The following is a 17,500-nucleotide window of genomic DNA, read 5'->3' as shown; positions in this document are numbered from 1 at the left end:
TTTATACATACTGTATATGTATGTGTATGTATGTATATATATGTATGTATATATATAAATGTATGTATATATATGTATATATATAGTGTATACGTATGTATGTATATATACAGTATATGTATATATATATGTATGTATTTGTGTATATATTTATATATACTGTATATGTATGTATATATATAAATGTATGTATATTTTTCCTGAGGGAACTCTCCTGAAGGAATCAATAAAGTACTATCTAATCCAATCTAATATATGTATATATATACTGTATACGTATGTATGTATATATACAGTATATGTATATATATGTATGTATTTGTGTATATATTTATACATACTGTATATGTATGTGTATGTATGTATATATATGTATGTATATATATAAATGTATGTATATATATGTATATATATAGTGTATACGTATGTATGTATATATACAGTATATGTATATATATATGTATGTATTTGTGTATATATTTATATATACTGTATATGTATGTATATATATAAATGTATGTATATTTTTCCTGAGGGAACTCTCCTGAAGGAATCAATAAAGTACTATCTAATCCAATCTAATATATGTATATATATACTGTATACGTATGTATGTATATATACAGTATATGTATATATATGTATGTATTTGTGTATATATGTGTATATATATATATGTATGTATATATATATGGTAAATGGGTTATACTTGTATAGCGCTTTTCTACCTTTTTAAGGAACTCAAAGTGCTTTGACACTATTCACACACTGATATATGTATGAAAGTATATATATATACATATATATGTATATATACATTAGGGTTGTGAATCTTTGGGTGTCCCACGATTCGATTCAATTCAGTATCGATTCTTGGGGTCACGATTCGATTCAAAAGGATTGTCTATTCATTCAATACATAGATTTCAGCAGGATCTACCCCAGTCTGCTGACATGCAAGCAGAGTAGTAGATTTTTGTAAAAAGCTTTTATAATTGTAAAGGGCAATGTTTTATCAACTGATTGCAATAATGTAAATTAGTTTTAACTATTAAATGAACCAAAAATATGACTTATTTTATCTTTGTGAAAATATTGGACACAGTGTGTTGTCCAGCTTATGAGATGCGATGCAAGTGTAAGCCACTCTGACACTATTGTTCTTTTTTTATTTATGTCTAATAATGTCAATGAGGGATTTTTAATCACTGCTATGTTGAAATTGTAACTAATATTGATACTGTTGTTGATAATATTCATTTTTGTTTCATTACTTTTGGTTTGTTCTGTGTCGTGTTTGTGTCTCCTCTCAATTGCAGTTCTGAGTGTTGCTGGGTCGGGTTTGGTTTTGGAATTGGATTGCATTGTTATGGTATTGCTTTGTTGGATTGATTAATTAAAAAAATTAAAAACAAAACAAACAAAAAAAAAATCGATTCTGAATCGTACAACATGAGAATCGTGATTCGAATTCGAATCGATTTACATGCATATATATGTATATATATATATGTATACACATACATGTACATATATATATATACACTTGTATATATATATATGTATATCTATACATGTAAATAAGTATGTATGTTTATATGTATGTACATTTATACATACATGCGTGTGCATACATGTATGTATAAGTGTATATAAGTATGTATGTATACATACAGTATGCTTCTATCTATGTACATGTGTATGCACGTATACACTCGGCGCGTATATATGTATATATTTGTATAAATGTGTAATTTTACAAATATATGTAAATCCATTTACATTTATATATGTTAAATGTATATATGCATACACATGTATGTGTGTGTGTATACATACAGTATATGCGGCGTACTTTATATCATGTGTATTAGATGATGTACTTGACATAATGGGTTAGTGTTAGTACATTGTGTGTTCACCCTTTAGATGCAGAGCAGAAATGACCATGTAGTAATCCAAGGTTGTACTTGACAGACAGCCTCCATGTGTTGAGCGTGGGTGCAGACAGCTGCATGAAGGTGACAGACGTGCACACAGGAATGTTGATCTCATCTGTCAGAGCAGAGGAGGAGTTAAGGTAACTTGATTTCTATATTGTGTATTTTTGTACTCTGCTTTCAACATCTGTGTGTGTGTGTGTCAGGTGTTTCTGCTGGGATGGCAACTCGGTGCTGTGTGGTGGTCAGTCAGGTGACCTCCTGCTGTGGGACTTAATGAGCAACACTGTCACCTGCAGGATGGCAGCACATTCAGGTAGTTGACACAGGTGACACCTGCTGACACCACAAGGACTAATGTGTGTGTGTGTGTGTGTGTGTGCGTGCAGGTGCAGTGACGGCCATATGGATGAATGAGTTGAGTGGTACGGTGGTGACTGGTGGAGAAGACAGACAAGTCATTTACTGGAACATGAACTCTTGAACAAATAAAGTGTGTACAGTATATATATATATATTTACAGTGAATACTACAGTCATGTATCTTTACTTCTTACTGTACGTGTGATGTTGTCCCTGTGAGAATAAAGAGTGTTTTTATATTATATACAATACAAATGATGCAGGAGAAGTTGAAAGCAACAACTTATGTCATGCAAGGCAGCCATGTTGGGTTCACTGCTTCTCTTGTTTCTGTGGAAACAAAAACAACAAACATTTTTGTCCCCCATGATCCAATTTCCAGGAGCAAACTACTGGATGTTACCTTCAATTTGGCAAAATGAGCAAAGGCTCTGAGTAGTTTGGGTGTTGGTGGTTTTTGTCCAAACAGAGTGAGACCTTTTGGCTTCTCAACTTTGGCTGCAGGAGCAGCTTTGCCCTTGGTCAGTTTCCTTGGCACACCACACAAGAAGACTTATGAACATCAGGTTCAATGTACAATGATGATGTTCAATGTATTTGTACCTTCCCTTCCTGGCCAGCACCTTCTGAGACTCAGGGTAATGAACCAAGATGTCAAACAAATCCTTCTTCTCCAACACAAAGAGGTTAGCGAAGCCATAAGCTTTGACGTTTGCTGTTCTTCTGTTTCCTCCATCTTTGGCAGACTGCAATAGACTACATCACACATCATTAATACACAACAATGTCTTATATTGTTCATAAGCATATTAGAAAGCACATCATGTAATACGCAGAATTTAATGTAATGCACATTACTGTATGTAAAGTACATAATGTAAAATGCATAATATAAAGTACATAATGTAATACACATTACTGTATGGAGACTACATGATGTAATACACTAATATACAGTACATGACGTAATGCACATTACTCTATGTAAAGTACATGATGTAATACACATAACTGTATGGAGACTACCTGATGTAAAACACAATATAAAGTACATGATGTAATACACGTAATATACAGTACATGATGTTATACACATTACTCTATGTAAAGTACATGATGTAATGCACATTACTGTATGTAGAGTACATGATGTAATACACGTAATATACAGTACATGATGTAATACACATTACTGTATGTAAAGTACATCATGTAATACACGTAATATACAGTACATGATGTAATGCACATTACTCTATGTAAAGTACATGATGTAATGCACATTACTCTATGTAAAGTACATGATATAATACACATAATATAAAGTACATAATGTAACACACATTACTCTATGTAAAGTATATGATGTAATACACATCTAAAGTATATGATGTAATACACTAATATACAGTACATGATGTAATACACTAATATACAGTACATGATGTTATACACAGTACTCTGTAAAGTACATGATGTAATGCACGTAATATACAGTACATTATGTAATACACATTACTCTATGTAAAGTACATGATGTAATGCACATTACTCTATGTAAAGTACATGATGTAATGCACATTACTCTATGTAAAGTACATGATGTAATGCACATTACTGTATGTAAAGTACATGATGTAATGCACATTACTGTATGTAAAGTACATGATGTAATGCACATTACTGTATGTAAAGTACATGATGTAATACACAACCAAAGTACATGATGTAATGCACATTACTGTATGTAAACGACATGATGTAATACACATTACTCTATGTAAAGTACATGATGTAATACACATTACTCTATGTAAAGTACATGATGTAATACACATAACTGTATGGAGACTACCTGATGTAAAACACAATATAAAGTACATGATGTAATACACGTAATATACAGTACATGATGTTATACACATTACTCTATGTAAAGTACATGATGTAATACACAACCAAAGTACATGATGTAATACACATTACTGTATGGAGACTACATGATGTAAAACACATAATATAAAGTACATGATGTAATACACTAATATACAGTACATGATGTTATACACATTACTCTGTAAAGTACATGAGGTAATGCACATTACTGTATGTAGAGTACATGATGTAATACACGTAATATACGGTACATGATGTAATACACATTACTGTATGTAAAGTACATCATGTAATACACGTAATATACAGTACATGATGTAATGCACATAATATAAAGTACATAATGTAACACACATTACTCTATGTAAAGTATATGATGTAATACACTAATATACCGTACATGATGTAATGCACATTACTCTATGTAAAGTACATGATGTAATACACTAATATACAGTACATGATGTAATGCACATCTAAAGTACATGATGTAATACACTAATATACAGTACATGATGTTATACACAGTACTCTGTAAAGTACATGATGTAATACACATAATATAAAGTACATGATGTAATGCACATTACTCTATGTAAAGTACATGATGTAATACACAACCAAAGTACATGATGTAATACACATAACTGTATGGAGACTACATGATGTAAAACACATAAAGTACATGATGTAATACACGTAATATACAGTACATGATGTAATACACATTACTCTATGTACAGTACATGATGTAATACACATTACTCTATGTAAAGTACATGATTTAATACACATTACTCTATGTAAAGTACATGATGTAATACACGTTACTCTATGTAAACGACATGATTTAATACACATTACTGTATGTAAAGTACATGATGTAATACACATAACTGTATGGAGACTACATGATGTAAAACACATAATATAAAGTACATGATGTAATACACATTACTGTATGGAGACTACCTGATGTAAAACACAATATAAAGTACATGATGTAATACACGTAATATACAGTACATGATGTAATACACATTACTCTATGTAAAGTACATGATGTAATACACGTAATATACAGTACATGATGTAATGCACATTACTCTATGTAAAGTACATGATGTAAAGTACATGATGTAATGCACATTACTGTATGTAAAGTACATGATGTAATACACAACCAAAGTACATGATGTAATACACATTACTGTATGGAGACTACATGATGTAAAACACATAATATAAAGTACATGATGTAATACACTAATATACAGTACATGATGTTATACACAATACTCTGTAAAGTACATGAGGTAATGCACATTACTGTATGTAAAGTACATGATGTAATATACAGTACATGATGTAATGCACTTTACTGTATGTAAAGTACATGATATAATACACATAATATAAAGTACATAATGTAACACACATTACTCTATGTAAAGTATATGATGTAATACACTAATATACCGTACATGATGTAATGCACATTACTCTATGTAAAGTACATGATATAATACACATCTAAAGTATATGATGTAATACACTAATATACAGTACATGATGTAATGCACATTACTCTATGTAAAGTACATGATGTAATGCACATTACTCTATGTAAAGTACATGATGTAATGCACATCTAAAGTACATGATGTAATACACTAATATACAGTACATGATGTTATACACAGTACTCTGTAAAGTACATGATGTAATGCACATTACTGTATGTAAAGTACATGATGTAATGCATATTACTGTATGTAAAGTACATGATGTAATGCACATTACTCTATGTAAAGTACATGATGTAATACACATTACTCTATGTAAAGTACATGATGTAATGCACATTACTCTATGTAAAGTACATGATGTAATGCACATTACTGTATGTAAAGTACATGATGTAATGCACATTACTCTATGTAAAGTACATGATGTAATGCACATTACTCTATGTAAAGTACATGATGTAATACACATTACTCTATGTAAAGTACATGATGTAATGCACATTACTCTATGTAAAGTACATGATGTAATGCACATTACTCTATGTAAAGTACATGATGTAATGCACATTACTGTATGTAAAGTACATGATGTAATACACAACCAAAGTACATGATGTAATACACATTACTGTATGGAGACTACATGATGTAAAACACATAATATAAAGTACATGATGTAATACACTAATATACAGTACATGATGTTATACACAATACTCTGTAAAGTACATGAGGTAATGCACATTACTGTATGTAAAGTACATGATGTAATATACAGTACATGATGTAATGCACTTTACTGTATGTAAAGTACATGATATAATACACATAATATAAAGTACATAATGTAACACACATTACTCTATGTAAAGTATATGATGTAATACACATTACTCTATGTAAAGTACATGATGTAATACACTAATATACAGTACATGATGTAATGCACATTACTCTATGTAAAGTACATGATGTAATGCACATTACTCTATGTAAAGTACATGATGTAATGCACATCTAAAGTACATGATGTAATACACTAATATACAGTACATGATGTTATACACAGTACTCTGTAAAGTACATGATGTAATGCACATTACTGTATGTAAAGTACATGATGTAATGCACATTACTGTATGTAAAGTACATGATGTAATGCACATTACTCTATGTAAAGTACATGATGTAATACACATTACTCTATGTAAAGTACATGATGTAATGCACATTACTCTATGTAAAGTACATGATGTAATGCACATTACTGTATGTAAAGTACATGATGTAATGCACATTACTCTATGTAAAGTACATGATGTAATACACATAATATAAAGTACATGATGTAATGCACATTACTCTATGTAAAGTACATGATGTAATACACATTACTCTATGTAAAGTACATGATGTAATGCACATTACTCTATGTAAAGTACATGATGTAATGCACATTACTCTATGTAAAGTACATGATGTAATACACATAATATAAAGTACATGATGTAATGCACATTACTCTATGTAAAGTACATGATGTAATACACATTACTCTATGTAAAGTACATGATGTAATGCACATTACTCTATGTAAAGTACATGATGTAATACACATTACTGTATGTAAAGTACATGATGTAATGCACATTACTCTATGTAAAGTACATGATGTAATGCACATTACTCTATGTAAAGTACATGATGTAATGCACATTACTCTATGTAAAGTACATGATGTAATGCACATTACTGTATGTAAAGTACATAATGTAATGCACATTACTGTATGTAAAGTACATAATTTAATACACAACCAAAGTACATGATGTAATGCACATTACTGTATGGAGACTACATGATGTAAAACACATAATATAAACTACATGATGTAATACACATTACTGTATGTAAAGTACATGATGTAATGCACATCTAAAGTACATGATGTAATGCACATTACTCTATGTAAAGTACATGATGTAATGCACATTATTCTATGTAAAGTACATGATGTAATGCACATTACTCTATGTAAAGTACATGATGTAATGCACATTATTCTATGTAAAGTACATGATGTAATGCACATTACTGTATGTAAAGTACATGATGTAATGCACATTACTCTATGTAAAGTACATGATGTAATACACGTAATATACAGTACATTATGTAATACACATTACTCTATGTAAAGTACATGATGTAATACACATAATATAAAGTACATGATGTAATGCACATTACTCTATGTAAAGTACATGATGTAATACACATTACTCTATGTAAAGTACATGATGTAATGCACATTACTCTATGTAAAGTACATGATGTAATGCACATTACTGTATGTAAAGTACATGATGTAATTTACATTACTGTATGTAGACTACATGATGTAATGCACATTACTGTATGTAAAGTACATGATGTAATGCACATTATTGTATGTAAAGTACATGATATAATACACATCTAAAGTACATGATGTAATACACATCTAAAGTACATGATGTAAAGTATATAAATAATGATAAATGGGTTATACTTGTATAGCGCTTTTCTACCTTCAAGGTACTCAAAGCGCTTTGACAGTATTTCCACATTCACACACACATTCACACACTGATGGAGGGAGCTGCCATGCAAGGCGCTAACCAGCAGCCATCAGGAGCAAGGGTGAAGTGTCTTGCCCAAGGACACAACGGATGTGACTAGGAAGGTAGAAGGTGGGAATTGAACCCCAGTAACCAGCAACCCTCCGATTGCTGGCCCAGCCACTCTACCAACTTCGCCATGCCGTCCCCACATTACTGTATGTAAAGTACATGATGTAATACACATCCAAAGTACATGATGTAATGCACATGACCATGTAAAGTACATGATGTAATGCACATGACCATGTAAAGTACATGATGTAATGCACATCTAAAGTACATGATGTAATGCACATTACTGTATGTAAAGTACATGATGTAATGCACATTACTCTATGTAAAGTACATGATGTAATGCACATTACTCTATGTAAAGTACATGATGTAATGCACATTACTGTATGTAAAGTACATGATGTAATGCACATTACTGTATGTAAAGTACATGATGTAATACACATCCAAAGTACATGATGTAATGCACATTACTGTATGTAAACGACATGATGTAATACACGTAATATACAGTACATGATGTAATGCACATGTCCATGTAAAGTACATGATGTAATACACATCTAAAGTAAATGATGTAATGCACATTACTGTATGTAGACTACATGATGTAAAGTACATAATGTAATACACATTACTCTATGTAAAGTACATAATGTAATACACATTACTCTATGTAAAGTACATAATGTAATACACATTACTCTATGTAAAGTACATAATGTAATACACATTACTCTATGTAAAGTACATAATGTAATACACATTACTCTATGTAAAGTACATGATGTAATGCACATTACTGTATGTAAAGTACAAAATGCAATACACATGATTTAAAGTACATGATGTAAAACACAAAGTACATAATGTAATACACATTACTGTATGTAGACTACATAATGTAATGCACATTACTCTATGTAAAGTACATGATGTAATGCACATTACTGTATGTAGACTACATGTTGTAATGCACTTTATTGTATGTAAAGTACATTATATAATACAAATTTAAAGTACATGATGTAATGCACATTACTGTATGTAGACTACATGATGTAATACACATGATATAAAGTACATAATGTTATACACATTACTCTATGTAAAGTACATGATTTAAAGGCCTACTGAAAGCCACTACTACCGACCACGCAGTCTGATAGTTTATATATCAATGATGAAATCTTAACATTATAACACATGCCAATACGGCCGGGTTAACTTATAAAGTGACATTTTAAATTTGCCGCTAAACTTCCGGTTCGAAACGCCTCTGAGGATGACGTATGCGCGTGACGTAGCCCGGGGAACACGGGTATGCCTTCCACATTGAAGCCAATACAAAAAAGCTCTGTTTTCATTTCATAATTCCACAGTATTCTGGACATCTGTGTTCGTGAATCTGTTGCAATCATGTTCATTGCATTATGGAGAAGGAAGCCGAGCAAGCAAAGAAGAAAGTTGTCGGTGCGAAATGGACGTATTTTTCGAACGTAGTCAGCCACAACAGTACACAGCCGGCGCTTCTTTGTTTACATTCCCGAAAGATGCAGTCAAGATGGAAGAACTCGGATAACAGAGACTCTAACCAGGAGGGCTTTTGACTTGGATACACAGACGCCTGTAGAGAACTGGGACAACACAGACTCTTACCAGGATTACTTTGATTTGGATGACAAAGACGCAGACGTGCTACTGTGAGTATGCAGCTTTGGCTTTTTTTTTAACTTTTTAAAAATATATAAGCTTTATGAACCTTGGGTTAGGTGAACGGTCTTTTGGGCTGAGTGATTGTGTGTGTTGATCAGGTGTTTGAATTGTATTGGCGTGTTCTACGGAGCTAGGAGCTAGCAGAGGAGCTAGGAGCTAGCATAACAAACACGCAGGTGTTTTTATGCAGGATTAATTTGTGGCATATTAAATATAAGCCTGGTTGTGTTGTGGCTAATAGAGTATATATATGTCTTGTGTTTATTTACTGTTGTAGTCATTCCCAGCTGAATATCAGGTCACCCCCGGCTCTCACAGCATCTTCCCTATCTGAATAGCTTCAACTCCCCACTAGTCCTTCACTTGCACTTTACTCATCCACAAATCTTTCATCCTCGCTCAAATTAATGGGGAAATTGTCGCTTTCTCGGTCCGAATCTCTCTCACTTCATGCGGCCATCATTGTAAACAATAGGGAACTTTGCGTATATGTTCAACTGACTACGTCACGCTACTTCCGGTAGGGGCAAGCCTTTTTTTTATCAGATACCAAAAGTTGCAATCTTTATCGTCGTTGTTCTCTACTAAATCCTTTCAGCAAAAATATGGCAATATCGCGAAATGATCAAGTATGACACATAGAATAGATCTGCTATCCCCGTTTAAATAAAAAAAATTCATTTCAGTAGGCCTTTAATGCACAATACTGTACGTAGACTACATGATGTATTACATATGATATAAAGTACATGATGTACTGCACATTACTGTATGTAAAGTATATGATGTATTTCACATTACTGTGTATATAAAGTACATGATGTAAAAAGCATAATATAAAGTACATGATGTAATGCACATTACTGTATGTAAAGTATATAATGTATTTCACATTACTGTATATAAAGTACATGATGTAAAAAGCATAATATAAAGTACATGATGTAATGCACATTACTGTATGTAGACTACATGATGTAATACACATGATATAAAGTACATGATGTAATACACATGATATAGAGTACATGATGTAATACACATGATATAGAGTACATGATGTATTGCACATTACTGTATGTAAAGTACATCATGTAAAGTACATAATGTAATACACATTACTGTAAGTAAAGTACATGATGTATTGCACATTACTTTAAGTAAAGTACATGATATAATACACATCTAAAGTACATGATGTAATGCACATTACTGTATGTAAAGTACATGATGTAATGCACATTACTGTACGTAGACTACATGATGTAAAACACATGATATAAAGTACATGATGTAATGCACATTAATGTATGTAAAGTATATAATGTATTGCACATTACTGTATGTAAAGTACATGATGTAATACACATCCAAAGTACATGATGTAATGCACATTACTCTATGTAAAGTACATTATGTAATGCACATCACTGTATGTAAAGTACATGATATAATACACATCCAAAGTACATGATGTAATGCACATAACTGTATGTAAAGTACAGTAATTACATTATGTAAAGTACATGATGTAATGCACATTACTGTGCGTAGACTACATGATGTAATACACATGATATAAAGTACATAATGTTATACACATTACTGTATGTAAAGCACATGATGTAATGCACATGACTATGTAAAGTACATGATGTAATGCACATCTAAAGTACATGATGTAATGCACATTTAAAGTACATGATGTAATGCACATTACTGTACGTAGACTACATGATGTAAAACACATGATATAAAGTACATGTAATGCACATTAATGTATGTAAAGTATATAATGTAATTCACATTACTGTATATAAAGTAATGATGTAAAACGCATAATATAAAGTAGATAATGTAATGCGCATTACTGTATGTAAAGTACATGATGTAATGCACATCCAAAGTACATGATGTAATGCACATTACTGTATGTAAAGAACATGATGTAATGCACATCCAAAGTACATGATGTAATGCACATTACTGTATGTAAAGAACATGATGTAATGCACATCCAAAGTACATGATGTAATGCACATTACTGTATGTAAAGTACATGATGTAATGCACATTACTGTATGTAAAGAACATGATGTAATACACATCTAAAGTACATGATGTAATGCACATTACTCTATGTAAAGTACATGATGTATTGCACATTATTGTATGTAAAGTACATGATGTAATACACATCCAAAGTACATGATGTAATGCACATTACTCTATGTAAAGTACATGATGTAATACACAACCAAAGTACATGATGTAATGCACATTACTCTATGTAAAGTACATGATGTAATACACAACCAAAGTACATGATGTAATGCACATTACTCTATGTAAAGTACATGATGTATTGCACATTATTGTATGTAAAGTACATGATGTACTACACATCCAAAGTACATTATGTAATGCACATTACTCTATGTAAAGTACATGATGTAATGCACATTATGTGTGTAAAGTACATGATGTAATACACATATAAAGTACATGATGTAATGCACATTACTCTATGTAAAGTACATGATGTAATACCCATCCAAAGTAAATGATGTAATGCACATTACTGTAAGTAAAGCACAGTAATTACATTATGTAAAGTACATGACGTAATGCACATTACTGTATGTAAATGACATGATGTAATACACAGTACATGATGTAATGCACATTACTGTATGTAAAGTACAGTAATCACATTAAGTAAAGTACATGATGTAATGCACATTACTGTATGTAAAGTACATGATGTAATACACATTACTGTATGTAAACTACATGATGTAATACACGTAATATAAAGTACATGAAGTAATGCACATTACTGTATGTAAAGTACATGATGTAATACACATCCATAGTACATGATGTAATGCACATTACTGTAAGTAAAGTACATGATGTAATGCACATGACTATGTAAAGTACATGATGTAATGCACATTACTGTATGCAAAGTATATAATGTATTTCACATTACTGTATATAAAGTACATGATGTAAAAGGCATAATATAAAGTACATGATGTAATGCACATTACTGTATGTAAAGCACATCATGTATTATACATTATGTAAAGTACATGATGCAATGCACATTACTGTATATAGACTACATGATGTAATACACATGATATAAAAAACATGATGTAATGCACATTACTCTATGTAAAGTATATAATGTAATTCACATTACTGTATATAAAGTTCATGATGTAAAACGCATAAAGTACATAATGTATTGCACATTACTGTATGTAAAGTACATGGTATAATGTACATGATGTATTGCACATTACTGTATGTAAAGTACATGATATAATACACAATATAAAGTACATAATGTAATACACATTACTCTATGTAAAGTATATAATGTAATGCACATTACTCTATGTCAAGTACATGATGTAATGCACATTACTCTATGTAAAGTACATGATGTAATACACATCCAAAGTACATGATGTATTGCACATTACTGTAAGTAAAGTACATGATGTAATGCACATGACTATGTAAAGTACATGATGTAATGCACATGACTATGTAAAGTACATGATGTAATGCACATTACTGTATGCAAAGTATATAACATATTTCACATTACTGTATATAAAGTACATGATGTAAAACGCATAGTATAAAGTACATGATGTAATGCACTTTACTGTATGTAAAGTACAGTAATTACATTATGTAAAGTACATGATGTAATGCACATTACTGTATGTAAAGCACATCATGTATTATACATTATGTAAAGTACATGATGTAATGCACATTACTGTATGTAAAGTATATAATGTAATTCACATTACTGTATATAAAGTTCATGATGTAAAACGCATAAAGTACATAATGTAGTACACATTACTCTATGTAAAGTACATGATGTAATGCACATTACTGTATGTAAAGTACATAATGTAATACACATTACTGTATGTAAAGTACAGTAATTACATTATGTAAAGTACATGACATAATGCACATTGCTGTATGTAAAGAATATAATGTATTGCACATTACTGTATGTAAAGCACATAATGCAATACACATGATATAAAGTTCATGATGTAAAACACATAATATAAAGTACATAATGTAATACATACTCTATGTAAAGTATATGATGTATTGCTCATTACTGTAAGTAAAGTACATGATGTAATGCACATGACTATGTAAAGTACATGATGTAGAGCACATTACTGTATGTAAAGTATATAATGTATTTCGCATTACTGTATGTAAAGTACATGATATAATACACATCCAAAGTACATGATGTAATACACGTAATATAAAGCACATGATGTAATGCACACTACTGTATGTAAAGTACAGTAATTACATTATGTATGTAAAGTACATAATGCAATACACATGATAAACATTGATTGATTGATTGATATAAAGTACATAATGTAATACACATTACTCTATGTAAAGTATATGATGTATTGCACATTACTGTAAGTAAAGTACATGATGTAATGCACATGACTATGTAAAGTACATCATGTATTGCACATTACTGTAAGTAACGTACATCATCTAAAGTACATGATGTAATGCACATTACTGTATGTAAAGTATATAATGTATTGCACATTACTGTATATAAAGTACATGATGTAAAACACATAATATAAATTACATAATGCAACGCACATTACTGTATGTAAAGTACATCATGTATTGCACATTACTGTATGTAAAGTACATGATGTAAAACACATAATATAAAGTACATAATGCAAAGCCCATTACTGTATGTAAAGTACATCATGTATTGCACATTACTGTATGTAAAGTACATGTCATGCACATGACTATGTAAAGTACATCATGTATTGCACATTAATGTATTTAAAGTACATGATGTAAAACACATAATATAAAGTACCTAATGTAATGCACATTACTGTATGTAACGTATATAATGTATTGCACATTACTGTATATAAAGTACATGATGTAAAACACATAATATAAAGTACATAATGTATTGCACATTACTGTATGTAAACTACATGATGTAATACACATGATATAGAGTACATGATGTATTGCACATTACTGTATGTAAAGTACATCATGTGAAGTACATAATGTAATGCACATTACTGTAAGTAAAGTACATGATTTAATGCACATTACTGTATGTAAAATATATAATGTATTGCACATTACTGTATATAAATTACATTATGTAAAATGCATAGTATAAAGTACATAATTTAATGCACATTACTGTATGTAAAGTACATGATGTAAAACGCAAAATATAAATAACATGATGTAATGCACATTACTGTATGTAAACTACATAATGTAATACACGTAATATAAAATACATAATGTAATGCACATTACTGTATGCAAAGTACCGTAATTAGATTATGTAAAGTACATGATGTAATACACATGATATAAAGTACATTATGTACTGTATGTAAAGTACATCATTTATTATACATTATGTAAAGTACATGATGTAATGCACATTACTGTATGTAAAGTACATGATGTAATACACATGATAGAGTACATGATGTATTGCACATTACTGTATGTAAAGTACATCATGTGAAGTACATAATGTAATGCACATTACTGTAAGTACATGTAAAGTACATGATTTAATGCACATTACTGTATGTAAAGTATATAATGTATTGCACATTACTGTATATAAATTACATTATGTAAAACGCATAATATAAAGTACATCATTTAATGCACATTACTGTAAGTAAAGTACATGATGTAAAACGCATAATATAAATAACATGATGTAATGCACATTACTGTAAGCAAAGTACAGTAATTAGATTATGTAAAGTACATGATGTAATACACATGATATAAAGTACATTATGTACTGTATGTAAAGTACATCATTTATTATACATTATGTAAAGTACATGATGTAATGCACATTACTGTATGTAAAGTACATGATGTAATGCACATTATTGTATGTAAAGTACATGATGTAATACACATGATATAGAGTACATGATGTATTGCACATTACTGTATGTAAAGTACATCATGTGAAGTACATAATGTAATGCACATTACTGTATGTAAAGTATATAATGTATTGCACATTACTGTATATAAAGTACATGATGTAAAACGCATAATATAAAGTACATAATGTAACGCACATTACTGTATGTAAAGTACATGATGTAAAACGCATAATATAAAGTACATAATGTAACGCACATTACTGTATGTAAAGTACATGATGTAAAACGCATAATATAAAGTACATAATGTAACGCACATTACTGTATGTAAAGTAATGTAAAGTACATGATGTAAATACTTGATGTAATACACAAATGTACTTGATGTACATCAGATCACCTGATTTCTCCAAACACAGCACCGGCCTTCAGTGTGACAAACACAATAGTGTTGTCAGGTCCTCCCACCACCTGCACGGCTCCACTCTTGATGACGTACATCTCCTTGCCGATGTCACCCTGCAGAGGAGCACAGTACATCCTCATCATCCAACCAACTTGCTGCAGAGGAGCACAGTAATAATAATGGATTACATTTATATAGCACTTTTCTAGACACTCAAAAGCGCTTCACAGAGGAGTGGGAACCATCATTCATTCACACCTGGTGGTGGTAAGCTACTTTCGTAGCCACAGCTGCCCTGGGGTAGACTGACAGAAGCGTGGCTGCCAGTTTGCGCCCACGGCCCCTCCGACCACCACCTACCATTCATTCATCATTCATTGACTAGTGTGAGCAAGGGGTGAAGTGTCCTGCCCAAGGACACAACGGCAGCGATTTGGATGGTAAGAGGCGGGGAGCGAACCTGCAACCCTCAGGTTTCTGGCACAGCCGCTCCAGCCACTACGCCATGCCGCCCCTGTACCTTCCTCATCATCCAATCAACTTGTTGCAGACACAGGAAAGTGTGGACTCACCTTTTGAACGACAAAATCTCCCGGTAGATAAACAATGGATTTGAGCCTGAGTAACATATCCACCAGCATCTGCTGGTCACAGCCCTGGAACACAAAGCGCACACATACTGTATCACCCACACTTGAAGTCTGGGCTGCACCATAGTGGCCACAATAATTCATGATTATTTTCTATCAATATTGAAATCAGGATTATTCTTAATGTGAGGTGTTTGAACACAACACCATCATGTCATTTGTAATTAGTCTCATAAAAAGGCCAGATAAATCTCATTTGTATATTTAAAAACTTGTTTTTGTTCATTATTACATGCCAACTTTTTAAAATTTTTTTTAACCTAATTACATAATGCCTATATCTCTATTTTTACATGTATGATGCTGTTTTTTACACTGTA

At 31.3% G+C, this 17,500-nt stretch overlaps 2 protein-coding genes across 4 annotated transcripts in view; one reads left to right on the top strand and one right to left on the bottom strand.

The window, feature by feature from the left end:
* Positions 1-2,545, top strand: part of nsmaf (neutral sphingomyelinase (N-SMase) activation associated factor) — a 63,594-nt gene extending 61,049 nt beyond the window's left edge. The window contains exons 29-31 of one of the 2 annotated variants that reach the window (XM_062021687.1): positions 1,978-2,080; positions 2,147-2,256; positions 2,330-2,545. In XM_062021687.1, coding sequence (XP_061877671.1) covers positions 1,978-2,080; positions 2,147-2,256; positions 2,330-2,424 — 308 coding nt within the window. In that variant the 3' untranslated portion in view covers positions 2,425-2,545. Of the gene's footprint in view, positions 1-1,929; positions 2,081-2,146; positions 2,257-2,329 lie in introns of those variants that run through there. The other variant, XM_062021688.1, reaches the window with a different exon arrangement.
* Positions 2,350-17,500, bottom strand: part of LOC133630225 (cyclic nucleotide-gated cation channel beta-3-like) — a 37,159-nt gene continuing 22,008 nt past the window's right edge. The window contains exons 15-19 of one of the 2 annotated variants that reach the window (XM_062021690.1): positions 17,103-17,186; positions 16,525-16,643; positions 2,907-3,059; positions 2,707-2,833; positions 2,350-2,633 (exon numbers count right to left, since the gene is read on the bottom strand). In XM_062021690.1, coding sequence (XP_061877674.1) covers positions 2,616-2,633; positions 2,707-2,833; positions 2,907-3,059; positions 16,525-16,643; positions 17,103-17,186 — 501 coding nt within the window. In that variant the 3' untranslated portion in view covers positions 2,350-2,615. The remainder of the gene's footprint in view (positions 2,634-2,706; positions 2,834-2,906; positions 3,060-16,524; positions 16,644-17,102; positions 17,187-17,500) is intronic. The other variant, XM_062021689.1, reaches the window with a different exon arrangement.

This window comes from Entelurus aequoreus, linkage group LG15 (genome assembly GCF_033978785.1).
Source record: "Entelurus aequoreus isolate RoL-2023_Sb linkage group LG15, RoL_Eaeq_v1.1, whole genome shotgun sequence".
In the NCBI taxonomy this organism is placed as follows: domain Eukaryota; kingdom Metazoa; phylum Chordata; class Actinopteri; order Syngnathiformes; family Syngnathidae; genus Entelurus; species Entelurus aequoreus.
Note: the sequence above shows the minus strand (reverse complement) of the source record. Positions and strands in the feature narration are given on the sequence as shown.